This window comes from Callithrix jacchus, chromosome 14 (assembly GCF_049354715.1).
Source record: "Callithrix jacchus isolate 240 chromosome 14, calJac240_pri, whole genome shotgun sequence".
Classification (NCBI taxonomy): Eukaryota; Metazoa; Chordata; class Mammalia; order Primates; family Cebidae; genus Callithrix; species Callithrix jacchus.
The window spans coordinates 106,187,148-106,209,327 of record NC_133515.1 but is presented as its reverse complement, the minus strand read 5'-3'; the positions used below and the strand labels follow the sequence as shown (position 1 = coordinate 106,209,327).

Here is a 22,180-nt window from a genome sequence, read left to right as displayed (position 1 = left end):
ACTTAGAGAAAAACATTTCCAGAATGTGGATTCTAATAGACCATTTGCCTGTGGTCAATAATAAATGCATCTCCCCAGGATAGATGTACCCACTGTGGTCTAGAGGGTACCTCAGCCTGGTCAAAGTTAGGACTCAAGGTCCCAGAACAAATAGCTACTTAGTGGTAGACTTGAACCAGAACTCTAACTTGTCAGGTCTTACAACTTCCTATTTTTCTTTTTCTAGCTTCTTTCACTTAGCATAATGTTTTCAAGGTCTATGATGTTATAACATGTCAGTCCTTCATTTCTTCTTATTGTGAGTAATATTTAACTTTTCTATCTTTCAAATGTTTTCATTCCTCAACCAGTCTCCTTGCTCTGGATACAGTTAAATTTGTTTACATTTTTCTTGTTGTTAAAAAAAATCACAAAAAAAAAGTCTAATCAACAAAATAATGATTTTACTGGATTATGCCTCATAGATAAAACAAATATCCATAAGTCCCTACTAATATAACTAAATAATTGAAAAAAAGTGAATTAATTAGGAGGCAGAGACAGCTTTTCCTTACAGAATTCCAATTAATAAATGTAGAAGAGAAAAGCAGAAAAAGACCATTAGACAAACACAGTAACACACATATCCACAGATGGATGCTAAAATTAATGGGCAAAAGTATAAGCAGAAACAGGATATTTGCAGAGTTTGAAGTACCTCCTCCAAGATATTTACTAGTTATAGAAGGAACAATAAAACTTTACAGTACTGAAACCTGGCAGATGCCACCTTAACCAAGTGACCAACGTTAGCATTAGTGGTGGTAAGGCTTATGGACATCATGCACGTTCTACTATGGTGCACAGGGAAGGGCACAGCATCATTCCTGCAGTTTTCTAGCCACATACATTCCCCTTCTAATCACGAGGAAACATCAGACAAACCCAAATTGAGGGACATTCTACAAAATAACCAGTATTCCTTAAAAGCATTAATTAAGGTCATGAAAGATAAGGAAAGACCAAGAAACTGTCACAGATGAAAAGAGACTACGGAGAAATACAATGCAACTGAACTGGATCCTGGAGCAGAAAAATGACATTTGTGGAAAAGCTGGTAAAATTCATCTCAAGTCTGTAGTTGAGTTAGTAGTATACCAATTTTAATTTCGGCTTTTGATTATTATACTAAGTTATGAAAGATGTTTACACTGAAGGAATAGCATTTTTTCTATCTTTTCTTTCAGGTTAAAATTATTTTAAAGTAAAAAATTTATTTCAAAACTCCCCAAATCTCTCTACTTCTGATTGTGCTAAAAACGACAAGTATAATAGACATGGATCAAATTGTCAGCTTTGGAGGGAAAATGTAAAATACTGAAGAGAATGTTGTGTCTATGGAGAAGCTGAGAATTCAGCAACAGAGACATGTTAATAGAGATACTACCCCTTTCCTTTAAAGCAAAAAACTCTACCCAATGTTACTTTCATAATCTTCTTATAACTTTTACAATTTATCATTACTTTAAAGCATATTTTATTCTCCACTGGGGATTAGGTAGAATATGTATGTTACCTCTGAATGAAAGACAGACACGTATGGACACTAAAATCTTTGCAATTCCATCAAAACTTAGTCTGACTCTTATTAAAATTTTGGCTTCACACAAAAGCTAAATTATCAATAAAAATATGTTATAATATGCTTTTTTGAGGAAGAAATGGTAATCACCTGCTAGGCCTTTTCTAAAATAATCACATATAATAAAATTATATTGAAACCAAATGAATCTTATAACCAAAATAATTTTGGGGGTGAAAATCTCACAAAAGGGAGGAGAAAGAGTAGAAAAATGAAAAGAAAAAAGAAAAAAGCACATTCAATGATTCAGCAGGTAAATTCTTATTAGAAACTAAGCATATTACTTTGAGAATACACAGAATAGTTAAAATGATAATACTTTAATAATTATTATGCATTCTTACTTAAAATTATCTGTTATGTCAAAAACAGACCATTTTAGCCTGTTGATTTTAACATCAGAACTTGTTTAAAAATTTTTCTAATTGAGAAAGCTGAATGTTGAAGATGTGAGTGTGTTTAAACTGTTAAAAATAAACTTCAAAATTTACACAGGTCACAGTTTCTCCAGGTAAAAGTAAAGCTATGAAAATGCTGAAATTACCTTGAGGTAACTGCATCACTGTGTACTGCAGGTAGATTAAAACTACACTCTACAACATGATCGTCTTTGGTGCATTTATTAAATAAGCACAGAACTGAGGGCCATGCAATGGCTGGAAGCAACTCATACACTGAAGGCACCTGAATGAGCACAGACTTCTAAACAGCTCAGCAGAAAGCTGCCAATGATTGCTTCTGGTAGTCTAATAAGAAAAGTAAGATTTCACTGAGAGTTTCTGTACCTGTCTCTGTTTGTTAAACCCAGAGTAACATGGCTTTAAGGAAGGAATAAGACAGAGTGAAGGACTAGAGCATAAAGTAACACAACCGACACACATCTGTAAGTGTCTAACATACACAGGCAGAGCCGGTCATTCCTGTTTCCCCTTCGCTCTGAACAGACGACAGCAGCACACAGCAGGAAGCACACACGCATGCGCACATGCCCCACCCACAGTAGCCATATTCCGTTCACACGTGCCTGCTCATTTTACATTTATACTCTAAAAAGTTATATTTTTTGTGTTTAGAAGAATAAATCATGAGCCATACATTTAATAAGAAAACGAGGTACATCCAATTGGCTACGAAAAGTCAATATTCCTACTATATGCAAGTTTAACATTAATTTAAAAACACGGAGTAAGAAGGCTTAATCAGACTATCACATAATCATAAAATATCTGGCCACACTAGGTCATGTTTAGAAATACACTTTCAGATTTGGGTGTCGCTTCTTTGGGTATGTGGCACATAACAGACGTACTAAATTCATTTCATAAGAATGATCCCAAGAGGCTTATAGCGTGAGAAATCATAAGCATACAGACAAACCCTGCAGCTGTGATGAACACAACCTGACTTCAGTGAGGTGGATTTTTAAAGTCTAATCCAAAGCAAAGAATCACTGCTGTCAATTCTTTTTCTGTACTTAGATTGATAGTAAATATTTTTTAAATGCTTAAAATGATCTAGAGATGACTGGCAATTTGTACCGAAGTTAACTTACAACAGTTTTAGTACATTAAATGGTAGGGCTCTGCTAGCCTAACATCCAATGTCTTTCTTTTAACATATTCAGTATCTGGAGTACTTCACGGAAACCCTGTTTTCTAGTTGACACTATCGACCTTATTCTAAATAGGTTAGAGGAGTGCTAAGGAAATTACAGTTTACTACAAGACATCCAAAACACAAGAGAAAGCTATTATTAACCTGTTTGGACAATGTAACTTACTCCTAAGACATAACAAACTACTTAAGAAATACCAGGTCAAAGTTGACAGATTAGGCATAACACTACATTCTAAGAGCAATCTTTTAAAAAGCACAAGTACTGGCAGGGTGTGGTGGCTCACACCTATAATCCCAACTTTGGGAGGTCGCAATGGGTGGTTGACTTGAGGTCAGGAGTTTGAGATCAGCCTTGCCAACATGGATAAACCGTCTCTGCTAAAAATACAAAAATTAGCTGGGTGTGGTGGAGCACACCTGGGTCCTAGCTACTCAGGAAGCTGAGGCAGGAGAATCACTTGAATCCAGGAGGCAGAGGTTGCAATGAACCAAGATTGTGCCACTGCATTCCAGCCTGGGTGACAGAGCGAGACTCTGTTTCAGAAAAACAAAACAAAAACACAAGCACTAAACCACTGCAATAGACATAATTTTGTTATTTTTAAACTTTTAGCTGTACCTCTAGGATTTCATAACATTACTATATTATTTCTGTGAAAATATCCCAATCAATTTAGTTGAAAATTGTTTAGGAAAAAAGTTTTCTTGAGGTCTGACACAAAAGACTTTCAAGCGGGAAGTGAAGACAATTTTTCACTATACTTTAATAAGAGGAAAAAAATGGGCAAATACTTTCCCAAATTCAAATAGAATAGTACAAATCCACTTCTAAGATACTTCACAAAGTGTGAATGGTGTGCAAACTGGTCAGGGCTACTGTGCGAAGTCGCTGAGAGCTGACAGGGAGTACCCGTCCCAACACAGCCTAAAACGCCTTCCACCGCCTGCCCTCAGCGCCTTCCGCTTTCCTGGCCATGTCTTCTGAACAATGAGAAACAGCTTAGCTCGCAGACACACTTGTTGGAAAACAGGCTGTAAGTTCTGAACCAGTGGTAACAATAAAAATTCTCTACAGGTGAACCTTTGTTTTGTTTGTTTTGAGACAGGGTCTGCTCTGTCACCAGACTGGGGTGAAGTGGTGTGATCCTGACACTCAGCTGATCCTCTCTCTTCAGACTCTCAAGTATGGGGACTACAGATGTGCACTACCATGCCCTGCTGGCTAATTTTTTTTTAGAGAGACAGGGTCTTGCTATGTTGCCCAGGCTGGTCTTGAACTTCTGGGCTCAAGTGATCTTCCTGCCTAAGCCTTCCTAACTGCTGGGATTCCTACATGAGCCATCACATGGGGACTTGTTTTTCACTTTTTACTTGGTCCCTGGACTGGATCCTGTTTAATGAAAACCGAGACTTTCATTTTTAGTATCTTCATTAATTCAGTTTTCATCAATATCTAACGGTAAAGATAACAGCACACTGGAAATCATGATACTGTATTAATAATGCCTTTGCAGTCCTGAAATTCCTTACGATTAAACTTTGTGCTAATTACTGTCATGCTTCTTCAACAAGGTATAAAAGTGATCTAAATAAAGCTGTCTAAAGGTAATGAGTAAACCCTGTTGCTGGTCAAGAATCCGTGGCCTTCAGAGTGCTGATAATCTCTCAGCGGCCTTCAGGTCCACGCTCTATGCGGCAGGACTTCGTCACTTTTGCTCACTGCTGCATCCCACTAGAACAGCACCCCTTACACTCCAGAAATGTTTGCTGAACTAACTGCTGATTATGCAACCATCTGTGCAACAATTCAGAGAAAAATGAAAGGATGAAGAAATGTTTTATTGCTCCTTTGAAAATGTGCTTTTCAATGAAACACAGTTGCCACCAGGAGCAGTATACCTTAAATTAAACCAGACTACAGAGCTTCTAGAGCAACTCTTTGAGATGACAGAACAACGTGCCACTGAGGAGACCTGGCTGGACACAGGCCCTCAATACTGGGTCCTTCCCTTCACTAGGGTCACAGAACGATGTGAATGCTGCCATTTCCTAGTGGGAACTTTACTAGAAGGTAAAGGCACCAATGAAAATATCCCTGGAAAGCTTTCAACATTTTAAAGTATCTCAAGTATTCAAATAACCTAGAAATTCTTCTAAATTCTAAGAAAACAAACCAATTAACACCTTTGGGCCTAAGAAGCATCAACAGATAAAAAGGCTGCGTGAATCTAAACTGATTGGACATCTGTACACCACTTCTATGACTGAGACAAAGATGATTTAACCAAAAACAGTTTGAGTTCTGCGTCTTTAATGCTCCCTGGATTCTGGTCTTTGGGTAGCAGTAGCAGTAGTAAGAAGAATGAAGTATTTAAAGCATGCTAAAGCTGACTAATTCTTAAATCAAACCTATGAGGCAAGTCTGCTTTTCCTGGTGAGAACACTGAGAATCAGAGGGTGAAGTAATCTGTCCAAGGCAAAGAGCTCATCACCAGGGTCTGTTTAGCTCAAAAGACCAAACACCTGACTGAGTCATGCTCAGGACCAATGGGGCAAAGCCGGAAACACGGTGGAGAGCACCATGATCTGTGACACAGGACTCGAATTCTACTTCCAAATCTGGCACCCCCTCCTGTGTCCCTCTGGTAAGTCTGATACGTTCCATCTGTGCCACATGGGGACTAGCACACACTGGGGGACCCTCAAGAGGGAAGGTAAGTATAATGTGGGTGCCAGGACTCTGCTTTTATTGGTTTTATAAACTGGAGCTTTGATTAACAGTTCATTTCTAAAAACGGCTTCTGTGCTTTGAAAGTTTGAAAAACACTCTTCCTTTCTAGCCCTAATACTCTGGGGAGTATATCTTGCATATAGTACTAATTTTTAAATCTGGTTTCAAAATATTTTGTATATATTTTTTCTCTATTATACAATTATTTTTTGAAAGCTAGCATGGAGGCTTATAGATATATCCAGGTGTTTCACAGAAGTGATGATTTATATTTATATTATTAATATATTTTATATTAATATATCATTAACATATTTTATAATAGAAATATATTACTTATATATTTTATAATAAATGCATTGTTATTACATTATAATGTTTACTATTTATATTACTACACATATTATTAATAATATAAATCCTCACTTCTGTGAAACAGTTGGATATACCTATAATTTTATCTGATAAGTCCTTGCCTGGACCTCACAAGCTATAAGCACTACAATGTTCCTTAATGTAAGAAAACTCAATTATTTTTATAAGGATCTAATTTATTAAGGTGATTCAGATGTTCCTCATGGTAAATAAAAATTAAAATATGGGATCACCACTATTTTGAAAAGACCACGGCTGGTTAACCCCTTATGGTCTGGCTTTTTAAACACATTACCTTGTGACATGACAATCTGTCCAAAAACGTTTGCGTAGCTCTTGATTCCTCTCAAGTGTTATGCAGGGGACACCTGACTGAGCAGAGATGGGACCAAAGGGAAGTCCTTTGTCCAGAAACATAGAGTTTTCTGTGACAGGGCGTGAGGGCTAAATACTCTTCCGTTAGGTACTCTCTGTGGGTCCAACTACAAAGTCCCGGCAATGTTCCCATGTCCTGATTCTTTCCATTTCCACCACGGCTTTCAATTTCGCATTGAACTAAGTGACTACTTACTTTTTCTAGACTTCAACAAAACACATTTTACATGCTATTGTTATTATTAATTTCAAAACAGCAAAGGAAGCTTAGTAAGCATCTGTTATTTGCTATGCTAATCATAAAATGATCTTTTCTTAGTAAAACAAAAGCAAATGGTAGGGTTATTGTACTAGAGAAAGTCGCTAATATATGCAGAGCACCTTCATTGAGCTTCTAAACACATTTCAGGAACTACATGATTTCCCCTTCTCCAAAGACTCATTTCAAAATTTGCCAAATGCTCCTTTACCAATCCCTGAAAAAAACTACGGTCACCTTATAATGGCATGTATTTGTCTACATTCTTGAGCATGGGAATAGCTACTATGTCAGCGTGTCTATGTCATTAAGGCCATCAACTTCTTCATAGTATCTGATTTTCTTCAAACATTTGCTGAGGAATTTTAGCTCAGAGAATTGAATTGCATGCATGAATCTATATGCTAAAGGCTCTCTGACTAAACTGAAGGCCATTCTTGCATACGGTGGTGATGACCCACGGATTAAAGATTCCCTAAGCACTAAAGAGAATTATTGTCATTTACTGTGGATAACTGATGTCACTTAAACACTTCAGCTGACATGTTAATGACTTTAAAAGAATCATCAACAATGAAAGCCCCACAATAGTTCTCTTTCTCTCTCTTACTAATATTAACTCAAAGAAAATAAAAGTCAAATAACTATTGCCTGCCAAAATGCATGTTTCAAGTTAAAAATTATGGACAAACTTAGGATGCAATATTTCACCATGTTAACTCCAACTGCTATGACACATTTCAGCACCGCTATAGGCTACACTGACCATATTTACATGGGTGTAACACAGTCTGTAAATGAAACAACCGAAGTTAAAATACAAACTGGGCCCTTAGATTCTACATTCTAAATGAATATATTTTAAGGCTCATCACAAACTTACTTCTTATTAAGTATGAAGTCTTATTTAGTAATTTTTTTTTTTTTTGAAACAGAGTCTCTCTCTCTCTCTCTCACCAGGCTGGAGTGCAGTGGCATGATCTCGGCTCACTGCAACCTCCACCTCCCGGGTACAAGTGATTCTCCTGCCTCACCCTCCCAAGTAGCTGGGATTATAGGCACATGCCACCACACTTGGCTGATTTTTGTATTTTTTTAGTAGGGACGGGTTTCAGCATGTTGGCAGGCTGTTCTCGAACTCCTGACCTCAAGTGATCCACTAGCCTCAGTCTCCCAAAGTGCTGGGATTACAGGCATGAGTCATCATGCCCAGCCACTTACACTGTAATTTATGAAATGATTCCCTCTACAAGTTTTTTTTTTTTTTTAAGAGATCTATTTTAAGGTGTTGGCAAAATAAATAAATAATTTCTTTTACATGTTGAACAATCTTCTGTGTTTATCTGGAAAATTTATTCTAACAAATATGTAAGGTAAAGAGGAGTATTATATAGTACTGCACTAAAACTCAGACTAAGACTTAACTAAATGTAGACACTGAGATGGAGTTCCTAAAGATGCATTTTTGGTCTACGCCATCTAGCTCACATGTCTTTTTGCAGTCTCAAAGGTGATACTGGATACTTTTCTAAAATATTCCACATGTGTAATACCAACTACAGGCTTAATAAAAACAGTCAAAGGCAAAGCTAGAGCTCACACTAAGGAGCAAATACTACCAACTGAACACCCCTGATGGCTGCTAGAAAAAGTCCTAAGTCCTTCCTTACTGGAGAATCAAAAAGACCCCCATCCCATGTATTGAAAAAGGGGAAAAGCAGGAGGAAATAATGGGTGAAGTTAAACATCCGCTTTTTAATTAATTCATGAACCATAATTATTAGCATTCAGCTACTCTACACTAGCTGCTCATCACACCATGAATGCAGAGTTAGTGAGCTGCTAGCATCACAATTAAGACGGTCATTACTGAGGCAGAAGCAATGAGATGCCAGCGATCCACACCACAGGACTACTCCATTACCCTCGAGGAGTCTGTGGGTGAAGAAAGCGCCTCAGCAGCATCCTCCTTGATAACTTCCTAACAACACAAAACAGGAGAGTACGGGTGAAAGGGGGAAGGGAGGAGCCAAACTGTGAAGACAAATGAACATGATGGTAAAATAATACACCACACTCAAACTAAACACTTTATATGAAGAGATCTTCCCTGCATAGCATTTAAAACATAAACAGCAGTGTAAGTGCTAGAGCTTTCTGCAACCTGATTTATAAAAATATATTAATAGAGAGTTTCTTTTTTTAAGCTCTCTATTACTTTCATCAACAGGAATCCCTAATATTTTGGGCACAAATGTCTTCTGTTTTAGATTAATTAGATTCAATAGTTCATTGGAAGAATGTCCCTTATCTTGTTTAATTCCTGCCATTTGACTGAAATGTTCTTCTTTCAATACGTCCTCTATTTTTTATATCATACCGCCATATTACCTTTATAATATATAACATATTATATATTATAAAGGTAATATTATTATAATACATATTAATAAATATATATATATAATAAAGGTAATATGTACATATGTCCTTTAAAAAGATATTAGAAATTAGCAAATGTAAAGGTTTAGTTTTAAAGTTTTGGTAGCAAACACCATATTACAAGCCAGAAATCTCTGGCTATAAACAAGTTCAACATTTATTCACTGAGCCTGCTAGGCATTTTCCTTTCATAGATATTTATCAGAAATGAAAACAGATACATTTTACATTAGTAATAGGTTATGTTTATTAAAACTATGTATAAAAGAAGTTGTACTCTTTTACTATGTAAAGGAAATAATCAAACCTCTAATGCTATCTATGTTTATTATTAAGTTAATATTTTCGTTACCCTTTTATATACTTACTAGGCCATTGTTCTGATCTCTGGGCAAATTCGTTTTTACTGATGGACGTGAGATGAGATGTTGGGAGGCGCCAGGGTAATACCTTGGCGTGTAAAGGTATGGGGCAAAGAATGGCTATGGAAAAACATGTAACAAAAAAGGGGTAAACAATTACAGAAATGAAAGTGTAATGAGATTTTTCAAATGAAACCAATAACATACAACTCCAAAATTTTAATGCAAATGACAAAACAAAAGAAAAAAAACCCTCACTATTCTATAAGACACCAAACTCAAACTTAGGACATATTATTTACATTTTTATATTAGTCATTTCATGTAAGCTTTTTGAAGAAAAAAGAGCAACTAAAGTTTTGCACTTTACAATTTGACACGAGTTTCTCTCTATATTTCATATGTTCACAACCTTACCATCTGTCAGGTTCTAAGTGACTTAACCAATATTAACTCATAATCTTTACAAAAGAAGCAAACTGGAATCCTAATACTATTCCTTACCAATAAAAAAGATTAGCCTAAATAAGACCGAACAAAGTCTGGAATATGTGAGGACACCCTGGCACAAATGCCACGTATAATGTTATTACAAGTTCCTGGAGCTCACCTCTAGTTTACACCCCAGAGTTTACTCTATATCCTAAATAAGCAAGCATATTTTTTAAAAAAACAGGTGGGGAATCCACTGTTTATGTGAGATTTAAAACAATGGCATGCATTTGTAAACAGCTCCATATAAATAGGAAATAGCAAATTATACAGGCTAAACATAAAGACTGCAGTTCAAGAGGTTTTGTTAAACTGAGGTGAAACCTTTCCCACCCTTTTTACTCCTGTCAGCTTAGAAGAATTATTCTGCTTTTAACTTAACACTAAAAAATCTCAAATAACTAGAGCGAGAAGTAGCTAGATTTAAAAACAAGAGAAAACTGTAAATGTTTAAAAAATAATAAAATGCTATTAAAGCATGATTACATTATTTTTATTCATACAATTAGTGAACACAGTATCTCCGGCTAGACGGTAAGGTAATCGTTCGTTTTTTAAAATAAACTTTTGGTTTCAAATTTTCATCTGGCATCAACGAACCTATTTTATGTAAACTTACAGTAGATTTTAAGACTGGTAAATAAAAACCTGCATTTCACACTGCCTACCACACAGTTAAATTTTACAAAGATGGAATACATGATAAAATGCTATTATTCCACCTTTGTCTCCTTTTCTAGCGAGAGATTTCTGGAATAACATTTCCAGGGCCTTTTTAAACAGCATCTAATTACTTATACAGCCAACATTTTTCAAAGACTGAAAGTTTAAATTCTGGAATCCTTTTTCACATTTATTCTAAATTCTCTTTCTTCCCAGCTCAAATGAAATTTATTTAGGCAGGCAGTTTAGGCACTAGGCTTCTATGACTAACTAGGTCCTATGTTTTCTCGAATTAGACTAAAGAGGGAGACAGTAGAAATAAGAACTTGCAATGCATCGTAAGAGAACAGTTCCAGAAAGTGTAACCCCAGGTGCATGCTCCATTTTCCTACAGGAAATGTTACTGCTTGAGGTCATTAAAGCTTGGGCCTACTAAACTTGACAGGGCCTGAATACCACTGATAATTAGTTGTTTCATCTTTTCATCTAGGAAATTATCATATTTATATTCAGTAAAAAATTATAGATGACTGAAGATAACCTGACATAAAACTCTAAAAATGGGCTATGGTGCTATTATTTGGCAAAAACATCTGAGTTCCATAAGCAGTACTTCCCCGTCATTACCTCACATTTAAAAGACAAAGGCATATTAAGTATAGGTTTACTAAACTACTGTAGGAATTTAAGTTTATCATTGTTTTAAAAAAGCCAATCTAAACTACTATTCAAAATGTAACAAATAAAACATCTGTTTAGAAATAAAAAATCAGATTCCTCTGAAGTATAGGACAGTCACTCCTGACCCTGTGGAATCTGTTTACTTATCAAGAAACTAAGTAAAAGACAAAAACTCTAATATTCAGACTCTCTTGAGATCTAGAACACATTAAAATTCTAAATTATTTTGATTTCAAAAAAATCATATATTTTACATTCAAATTTTACATTTTTTTTATTTTAAAGCCAAAGTACAGTTTTAAAACAATAATAGTATCCACAAGCAGAAAACTGAGGTTTCCCTGGAACAAATTCTTACAAATAAAGCTGCCTCCACCTTCCTTACCCTGTTGTAGAAGGGATGCTGCGGGCCCGTCATGCCGCTGTAGTAGCTGCTGTGAGGCTGTGGCGACACCACTCCACCTGCAAAGGGCCCATTGAAGGATGTGGAGGAGCACACTGATGGGGGCTGACTGTACCCTGACGGAGCCCTTGGAGGACCCTCGTGCAGAGGGAGAGGTGGGTATGCCAGTCCTCCGATACTGATTTGCTCTCTGGCAGCGCGGACATCTGCAAGATTCAATCAGACCCCAGAAGGCAAGAGAAACCAGGACATTAGGAATTAGTCAAATTATCACATTCTTCTTTAGTTACTAGGCAGAAACATGACTTTATCACTCCTGCCAGGGATTCCAACTAAATTAAAAAAGAAGACAGAAAATCTTGAAAACTCACAGGCCTTTTAGTGAGAAATAACCAACTACTAGGCATAAAAACGTTTTAACCATTTGAAAAGTCACCAATATCTGGATTCTTCTCTTCAGTTATCGGAACTACTGATTTTTCTCTGACTCTTAAAGGATTTAAGATATTCTAGCAGTTCTTTTGATTCCTAATGTTATCAACAATTAATAACTCATATTTGTTGGGTATTAACACATATAATGTTAGCAAAGACCGTGGGTTTGCCAATGATGAGACTCATCCACCTCTGAACAACAACAAATTCCACAGCCCTTTCACATCAGCCTTGTAACAACAGGAGCCTAGAAAACAGAATGCAGAAGTAGTTTGAGGCAATCTCTTCACAGTTCCCGGAAAACTCAAAGGCATGTCAGCAGAGCCACGGCATACAAAAGACTGTTTCAATAAAACTTTTATGCACAGAGTGGGACTTCCAGAACTTAATTTATTCAAAAATCTTAATGTCTCTACTCTCAGGTTCTACTACCCAGATTTAAGTTAATATCTGAAAAGTAATACAAAGATTCTCTTACTTCTCTGGATAGAGATCTCTCTTAAGAACTGAAGACTGGTGACAGGCAAATTACAATGGATGGACATCATAAAGTCATGACTGTATGTTAAAAGAAATCCAATTCCAAGGACTTGGGTGGTTGGGGGGGTGGTGGGCAGAGGGATTATAATAAGGTGAGTTCCACAAATATTAACAGGATTTTCTTAACAATCCCATAAGGATGCCAAGAATCCTAATCTTTAATGTCATTAACTTTTCTGTGTAGTGCTTAGTTCAATACTTCTTGGTTTTTCATAGAGTAGGAGAAATGTACACAGATAAGTTAGAAACACAAAAAATTTTTAGAACTTTAGATGAAAAATTAAATTTGCTACTAATACTCACCTGCAATAATTTCCCGTAGTTTGGGATCTAGGTTTACAGTGCAGGGCAGAAAGACTTTTACATCTCGAGCCACAAGAACTGGAGTCCTTGAAGATAAAAACACTTCAAAATTTCTTATATCTCCATCAATTTCAAGCAGTGGCTCAACATCCTTAGTTGTTGGAATATTCTTTGATATTCTTCAAATAAGAAATTAGTGAAAAAGGTTGTTAATGTCACTATTACAAAGGTAAATTCTGCATGTCATCTGAAGTTACTTATACAACAATTACACATCTTGGTCTGATTAAAAATCTATTTTTTTTTTTGAGATGGAGTCTCGCTCTGTCACCCAGACTGGAGTACAATGGCACGATCTCGGCTCACTGCAACCTCTGCCTCTGGGTTCAAGCGATTCTCCTGCTTTAGCCTCCCAAATAGCTGGGATTACAGGTGTGCACTACCATGCCCGGCTACTTTTTATATTATTAGTAGAGATGGGGTTTCACCATGTTGGCCAGGCCGGTCTCTAACTCCTGACCTCAGGTGATCCCCCCACCTCCACCTCCCAACATGCTGGGATTACAGATGTGAGCCACTGCTCCCAGCCAAAAATCTATTTTAATTTTAATTTTTTTTTAAATTATGCAGTGGTGTAATCTTGGCTCATTGCAATGTGTGCCTCCCCAGCTCAGGTGATCCTCCCACCTCAGCCTCCATGCTCACACAACCATGCCTGGCTAATTTTCATATTTTTCTATAGAGACAAGATTTCACCATGTTGCCCAGGAGGCTCTTGAACTCCTGGGCTCAAACAATTCATTCACCTCACACTCCCTGTTGTGATTACAGGCACGAGCCACCTCATCCAGTCAAAAAATTATTTTAATAAAAGAGAAACTAAAACTAAAAAAAGTAGTATGGTTACAAAAAAAAAAGGTAACAATGAGTACAGTCAGAATTATACAGCCTTTGGCCATGGCAGGACTTAGGCTGGGGAAACGGAGAAGAGCAGCATATGCACAGGTGTGTCACATGCTCCAAGGTGGCTAAGGGTCACCACTCAATGAAGATTTATTGAATTATCACTTTCCAGATGAGGACAGTGGCCTCAGACAGGTCAGACTGCCCAAAGTCGCACAGCTAGAAAAGAGAGTCTGACTGGTTCTGAAACCCATCCTTTTTAAATAGAATACCACGGTTTTTCCTTTACAAAGAAAACAAGAAATGAAGAGCTTTTAAATAAATTACACAAATTAGAAAAAAGTTAGCATAAGTTTTCCTTTTTTAAAAGGGTTTTGTTTTCTATTGTAAAAGTAATATATGCTTACTATATACAGAAAACAGGAAAAAACACATACTTTTACCAATCAGACACAATACCCGCTAAGGTAGTATTGTCACTTAGTCTTTTATTATGCAGAAGTTTTTGCATAACTGAGTTCAAGCAATATGTAAGCAATTCTGTACCATGCACAGACTCTTGAATGTAAAAATTAGCAATATTCATCTTAAAAGCACTGATTAAACATTACTACATGAAACTGTAGTTTGTGTAGGTCGAAAATGGTCAAATGTTGACAATTCTTGATCGGAGGCAATAAGCAACAACACGTCACAGAGGGATAAAGGGAAGAAAAATGAGAAAGAGAAGTTAAAAGACAAGACATAGACGAGAAAACTGGAAACAACCCAAGTGCCCACTAACAGGTGGAAAGGTAAAATGGTGGCATATCCAGACAAAGGAATACTACTCAGCAATAAAAAGGAATGAGCTACTGATACAAAAACACGGATGAATCTCTTACTAAATTAACCCAGCCAATGAAGAGTGTACAGCAGGACGTTTTCATTTCTACAAAACTAGAAAATATAAACCATTCCAAAATAACAATGCACACCAGGGTTAGCTGTGAAGTTAGCACTGAGGGGCAGGAGGGAGACAAGGCAGGTATCAAAGGAACAGGTAGAAAACTTGGAACTGATGGAAATATTCACTCTCTCGATTGTGGTGATGACTTTGTAGGCATATATGTTTATCAAACTTGTGACACTGTACAATTTAAATATGGCAGTTTATTATATGTCAACTACACCTCAAAAATTGTTTAAAAATCACTGGATACATCTTCAAAACACTCACTTTCCAATTAAACAAGTATATTAACTGTTAGATTATACTGAGTGAGCATAGTTGCAGAGGAGCAGTAAGATTTTCATGGCCTTCAAAAAGTGAAATGGGAATCTTACTCTAATGTTAGTCACAGTTATATTATTTCTTTGGGACTAGCACTTTACTCAGACCCAATACTTGGCTACTAGCCAAATATTAAAAGTCATCTCAGGGAAAAATCCAGAGAACACAATTAGCAAACAAGAAGAGAACAGGGTGCTGGTGAGAAAATAAGGGTAGCAATTTTATCTTAATTAATTTCAGAAAGTCTCTTTTACAGACACATACACATGCACAAGACAGAAAAGCCCTCTGAAGATGGGGTTACTCAATGAATTAAAATCACATTCAAACTGATTATTAAATATATGTAAAATGAGTTGTTGCAAGTGGTGATAAAATCAGAGCTTAAACAGTTAAATAGGTAGTTCATTTATTTCAGGAGTCGAACACAAAATACTAAAAAGAGAAGCTAGAAAGATTTAGATAAAAACACACAGCTGACGAGTCACATGAAACAAATTAACTGCATTTTAATGCCAGCTCTGCTTCTGCCTGAATGCAACAGTGTTCTCAGTATGATGAACAATGCTGCTGTTCACAGGCCAACAGGCTACTGCTGGCTTCCAGATTGAAGTCTCTATTCTAACCTTCTGAGCTCAATACACTAAACTCTTCTGCTGAAAGAGATATTTACGTAAATGATCATCTTTTGGCAGTAGGCCATCAAAATCATATGTGCCTTTATTTTTCAGATATTTTTCCAAAGGTCAGCATTTAAAGAATTTAAGTAACTTCACTTTTCAATTAAGAGTGAATTTAAATTTCCAGCATTATGAATCATGTGAATTAAAGTTGCCAGCAGTTAAATGGCCCAAAGAAAGCATTATAAAACATCAGGCATCAAGGAGCTCCTAGTAAGTCTAAATGCAGTTTCTTTCTATGCTACCAATCTAGCAATACTTGTTAAAGCCAACACCAATGTAAGTTAAAGGCATTCTGATTATAAATGACAGTGGTTTATACAAACTACATATTAATTCCTTGGCAGAAATTACATAAACTATTCATATCACTTCCATTCAAAATCAGGTTTTAAATTACATAAAAGACTTCTATTTTAAATCAAAATATAAACAGATTCTTAGAGCAGAATTTATGAAGAAGGTATTATTTATCACATTTTATCTAAAAGTAGCTGCCTAATAATGTCATTATTTAGTAGGACGTTAAAAATTAAGACATATTTTCTTTAAAAATTTAAACAGAGAAAACTCTTAAATGCTTTAGAATTTTATTACCTAACTTCTAACAGACTCTCAAATACTTTATATCAGTGAATGCCCATTTATTAAATACCGTCCATGCACAGAACACTTTGGAGATTGAGAGAGACAGAAAACAGCCGCTCGGCATTGCAGCCATAAAGTCAGAAACAAAGATAAAATGGAGTCCATTTATACACCCACGGCAGTCTGTGAAAACACAAAAACCCTAGATACCTCAGGGGCTAGCCACACCCTCCATCTTTACCCGTTAATTCCTACCCATCCTTTGTGCTCGGTGCAATTTCCCCCTCCTAAGGGAGCCTCTCGCAGACCAGCTCATTTTCCTCCATTGCAAGCCCCCACAGCACATATACCTTTTTGCATAACACGTATCATAAGTGAAATTCTACACTAGTGGAATTACTTTCTTAATATTATCTCCCTCTCTAGACTGGAAATTCCATTAAAACTGGGAACAAGTTTAGTTTTTTTCCACCACTGTAGCGCCAATGGTTTGCACAGAACACTGTCACAACACTATTGTCCAGTAAGTATTTGTAGAGTGAATAAACTACACACACGTAAAAAGGTGTTCTTCCTCAAGAACTCCATTCCTTTAAAACAGAATAATTTTCACCTTAATTATCCTTTCTGGTATTGACAAAACCTTGTGCTTGGGAAAGCATACATTGATCCATTTGGAGTCAATTTTTGTACATGGTGTGCGGTGGGGGGCCAACTGCATTCTTTTGGATGTGGAAATCTAGTTGTCCCATCCCCATTTGTTGAAGAGTCTGTTCTTTCCCCATTAAATGGACATGGCACCCTTGTCAAAACCCAACTGGCCATAAATGAAGGGTTTTTCTAGACTCTCAATTCTATTCCATTGCTCTATATGTCCATCTATGCCTGTGTCACATTGTTTTGATGACTGTAGCTTTGCAGTCTATTTGAAATTGAGAGGTGTCAGTCCTTCAACTTTGTTCTTCTTTTTAAGGCTGTTTAGTTATTTGAGGTATCCTGAAACTTCATATGACCTTAAGGATTAGTTTTCTATTTCTGCAAAAAAGGCTACTGGAATTTGGCAGGTATTTATTGAATCTGTAGATCACTCCAGGTAGTACTGACATCCTAATATTTAGTCTTCCCACCCATGACCACAGGATGTCTTCCCACTTATTTAGTTCTTCTTTAATTTCTTTTGGTAAGGTTTTTTAGTTGTCAGTGTATGAGCCTTTAACTCTCTTGGTTAAAGTTATTTCAAGGTGTTTTATTCTTTTAGATGCTACTATAAAATGAACCGCCTTCTTAATTCCTTCTCGTATTGTTCACTGAAGCTGTACAGAAACACAACTTTTTGTGTGTTGATCTGTACACTGCAAACTTTGCTGATTTATTAGCTCTAATAGCTTTCTTGTGGGCTCTTTGGAATTTTTCTGTGTATAGAAGAATCATGTCATCTATGATTAGTGATGGTTTACTTCTTCCTTCCCAATTTTGATTCTTTTATTTATTTTTTGCTTGTCCAGTTGCAATGGCTAGAGCTTCTAATGCAGTGATGAAAGTGGGTATCTTAGTTAGCTCAGGCTGCTGTAACAGAATACCATAGGCTAGATGGCTTAAACAGCAGACATTTATTTCTTGAAATTCTGGAGGCTGGAAGTCAGAGATCAAAGTGCCAGATGGTCAGGTTCTGGTAAGGGCCTTCTTTTTGGTTTGCAGATAATCTTACTCCTGTGTCCTGACATCAAGGGCACTATAGAAAGAGAGAAGCTCTCTGGTTTCTTCATAGGAGGGCACTAATCCCATACAAAGATTACACTCTCATGACCTCATCTAAACCTAATTACCTCCAAAAGGCACCAACTCTAAATAACATCACATTAGGGGTTTGGGCTTCAACATAAAAATTTTGGCAGGACACAAGCATTCAGTTTATAGCAGCAGGCATCCTTGTCTTGTTCCTATAACTTAGGAGGGATAATTTCAGTCTTTCATCACTGAGTATGATATTAACTACAGATAAGTCAGTAAAGTTAACCACTAAAATAATGATCTCAACGTCAGGCCAATATCCAAAAGCTTTTAAAAAACACAGCTTAATACAAAGTGGTCAATCAAGAAAATGAAGACTATGCTACCCACACTATTTCCTAGCCTACTCTATTTAGTCCAATCTTTGGAAATTCATTTTAGGAAAAAAAAAGTTAAGATATTTACTAATGTTTATACAAAAAAGATGCAACCATTAGTTCAAAAAATAGGGTTTGTTTTTCCCCAACAAAAGTGCATTCTTTAATAGAACTATTTGAATAAAAATCCCATACAAATAGAATGTGTACTTAATGTTAAGAAAGCAGGGAAGCAACATTTCCTACAACATAGAACACTCAACTGGCTCAATCAAGATGAATTACCCTTTCAACCAAATATCTATTTTTTACATTTATTACAAATGTCACAGTCAGTTCCGTAAATGCCAACAGTCATACAGCTTTAACCTTTAGTCATGAGAAGCACACTTGACTGTTTCCCAAGGGATGAGGCCGTCTTCATTTCAGAGGAGCAGAGTGACTGTACTGTTATTTGCTCTTTAATGTTTCAACTAATCATTCCACTGTCTCATGAAGGCCAGTGCCTCTGGCTGCTATTTTCAGTCCTTCCAGGCAGATAACCCAAGTGAATGTGCATCTCTGAAGGAGTCATGGCCTGTTCCATGTCCTTCTTATTTGCAAATGCCACTAAAATGGCTTTTTTCAGCTCTCCTCCATCAACATGGCAACTAACTCTGACTTGGAAATGCCAGTTCGGTCTTGGTCACCACTGTCTGCTCCACAGCATCTGTCTGAATAACAACATCTGCAGTATGGCTCTAGCCTCCCAAATCCCAGTCTCGGAATTCTGGATGTTTTCTTTGTTGTTTTTGTTGTCGTTTTGAGACAGTTTTGCGCCTGTTGCCCAGGCTGTAGTGCAGTGGCATGATCTCAGCTCACTGCAACCTCTGCCTCCTGGGTTCAAGCAATTCACCTGCCTCACATTCCTGAATAGCTGGGAGTGCAGGCACCAGCCACCATGCCCTGCTAATTTTTGTATTTTTAGTAGAGACGAGATTTCATCATGCTGGCCACGCTGGTCTCGAACTCTTGACCTCACGTGATCTGCCTGCCTCAGCCTCCCAAACTGCTGGGACTACAGGCATGAGCTACTGTGCCCAGACCTGTATGGTTTTTATAAGTTACCATCTCAACATTAAATCTGATAATAGGAATGTAGTAATGACTTTTCCAACCTGTAATCTGCACAAAATTGTGGGTTTTCCTGTCTATGTAATCCCCAAATTAAAGTCCTTACTTCCCAGGTTCCAAACAGACTGAAAAAATAGTTGAGAAAAATCTACCATGATTAAGCCCTGTTCACCCTCACCAATCCTCAGGAACAGGTCCTGGCCTCAGCAGCAACTCCAACTCCAGGCACTTCTGCTCACCTTGGCCTCTGGCTCTGCCTCTGCCCCTGGGCCTGGACTTCCACATTGGACCTGTCAATTTTGTTGATATTTTCAAGGAAAATACTTCTGGTTTCATTACTTTTCTCTATTGTTATTCTGTTCTCTATTTCTGTCCACTGTAACCTTTATTTCCTTCCTTCTGCTAGCTTTGAGTTTAATTTGCTCTTCTTTTTCTACTTCCTCAAGGTATAAAGTTAGGTTATTAATTTAGTATCTTTCTTCTTTTTTAATGTAGGCATTTACAGCCATAAATTTTCCTCTGAGCACTGCCTTTGCTGTATCCCATAAGTTTTAATCATTCCTAATATTTTTATAAAAGTATATTCATAACTACTCCATGAGTCACCTTTCCTACCATGTTGGAAAGAACATTAGCTTAGGGGGTCAGAGAGCAGACACTTTGTCTGCCACAGCCAAAGTAATAAAAGTATTAAGAGCTGAAACTGTCCACATACAGAAGACTGTGTTAAGTACACAACAACTCTCAATAGAGAAAAGAACTTATTGGAAGAGAAAAGAGGCATCTATGCTCAAGTGGTGGTCAGAGAAGACTCTCAAGACAACATGCGGACAGTGCCATGTGTTCTCACTGACACTCATTTTTTAAGGTCTACAAAAGTAAGTTTGCATTTTATAGGTATCCTTCTCAGTAACTACACTAGGAAACAACAAAGCACTTACACACTCTGTTGGCTGAATAGTATACTTTCTTCGGGTATACTTTCATCATGGTATACGTTCTTCAAGTGTGTTTGTTTATTTCTGGTTTAAAAGAAGCCATTTGCAAGTATTTAATGTGTTTGACCTTTGTGTTTAAGGATGGTATGATTAGGGTTAAATAGTGCAAACCATAAAAGCACTTGTATATGTTGCCATAGAAACCACTGGCAGAGCTAAACAAAGTTATTTCACTTCCTAGAAGCGATTATTCTACATTAAACAAAAATTATTTCCCACTGAGAGTGTATTATCTCCAAGATAATCTATTTGGCGAGAACATCGCGGTCCAAGATTTTGTTTTTATATGAAGGAAGGAAACATGTAGGCATGTAATTTAAAGGATTTAAAAAACCCTTAAACTCAGTAGAAAGTCATCATACGTACAACCTGTCTTTGGCTTTAAGGCTACAATTTTAGAAAATAGAGGGATGAGAAAAGAATCCACAAGCAGCGAGGGTAAAAGATAAAAACTCGAAGGGGTGTCTGCCTAGGTTCAACTATGAAACTGGTAAGGCATTGTCTGCATTCATGTCTGTTATGCAAAATGTTCTGAGTAGGGTACATTTAGGGGTTCTCTATCCCTCTTATATAAACTCTAACAGGAAAAACATATTTAAAAGTTATGAAGAATTGAGAGGGAAACTTGAACTAATTGGCTGAATACCTACTGTCTGCCATTCTCTGAGGCAGGTGCTTTACCTAGTTTATCTAATTTCTCTCTCAGCATCCCATGAGGTTATTTATTATTTCCAGTTTAAAAATGAGGAATCTGACGCTCAGAGAGGTAAGGAACTGATGCAGCACTACCGCAGACATAAGCGGCAGAGTAGGTGCCTGCTCCTGACTGCTTCAAAAGCTGCTGCCCTGCTCACTGCACCAGTTCAAACAGGAGCCACAGACATGGCTCAAAATCCCTCAGGTAATCGTACATGTTTTTAATGCCTTAAAAATGTAATAGGAAAGAATGCTGTTACATATTAAATTTTAACACATTGAAGAAGATCAATAAATAAGCTAGGCTGATAAGTCATCCTGAGTTTTTCTTTTCCTTTCCGTTTTTTGCACTTTGAAACAAAGTTTCTCCTCCATCTTTATGCACATATTGAATTTCCTTCATCATTTTTTCAGAATCCAGATTAGCACTTTTGTTTATAAAATTACGCAAACCAGTACATTACACTACAGCCTAGAAGCCTGAGCAAAGACTGTAAAATCATTAGAAAATTGCCTCACATG

The 22,180-nt window shown here is 36.9% G+C and overlaps 1 protein-coding gene across 24 annotated transcripts in view; it reads right to left on the bottom strand.

Moving 5' to 3' along the window:
* Window positions 1–22,180, bottom strand: part of KIDINS220 (kinase D interacting substrate 220) — a 118,196-nt gene that overhangs the window by 16,613 nt on the left and 79,403 nt on the right. For 10 of the 24 annotated variants that reach the window (XM_008981167.5, XM_035273298.3, XM_078349996.1 and 7 more), the window contains 2 exons: window positions 13,300–13,478; window positions 12,004–12,227 (listed from right to left, as the gene is read on the bottom strand). In XM_008981167.5, the coding sequence (XP_008979415.1) occupies window positions 12,004–12,227; window positions 13,300–13,478 (403 nt within the window). Of the gene's footprint in view, window positions 1–8,902; window positions 8,960–9,788; window positions 9,903–12,003; window positions 12,228–13,299; window positions 13,479–22,180 lie in introns of all 24 variants that reach the window. The other 14 variants (XM_017964569.5, XM_035273295.3, XM_078349993.1 and 11 more) reach the window with 2 other exon arrangements.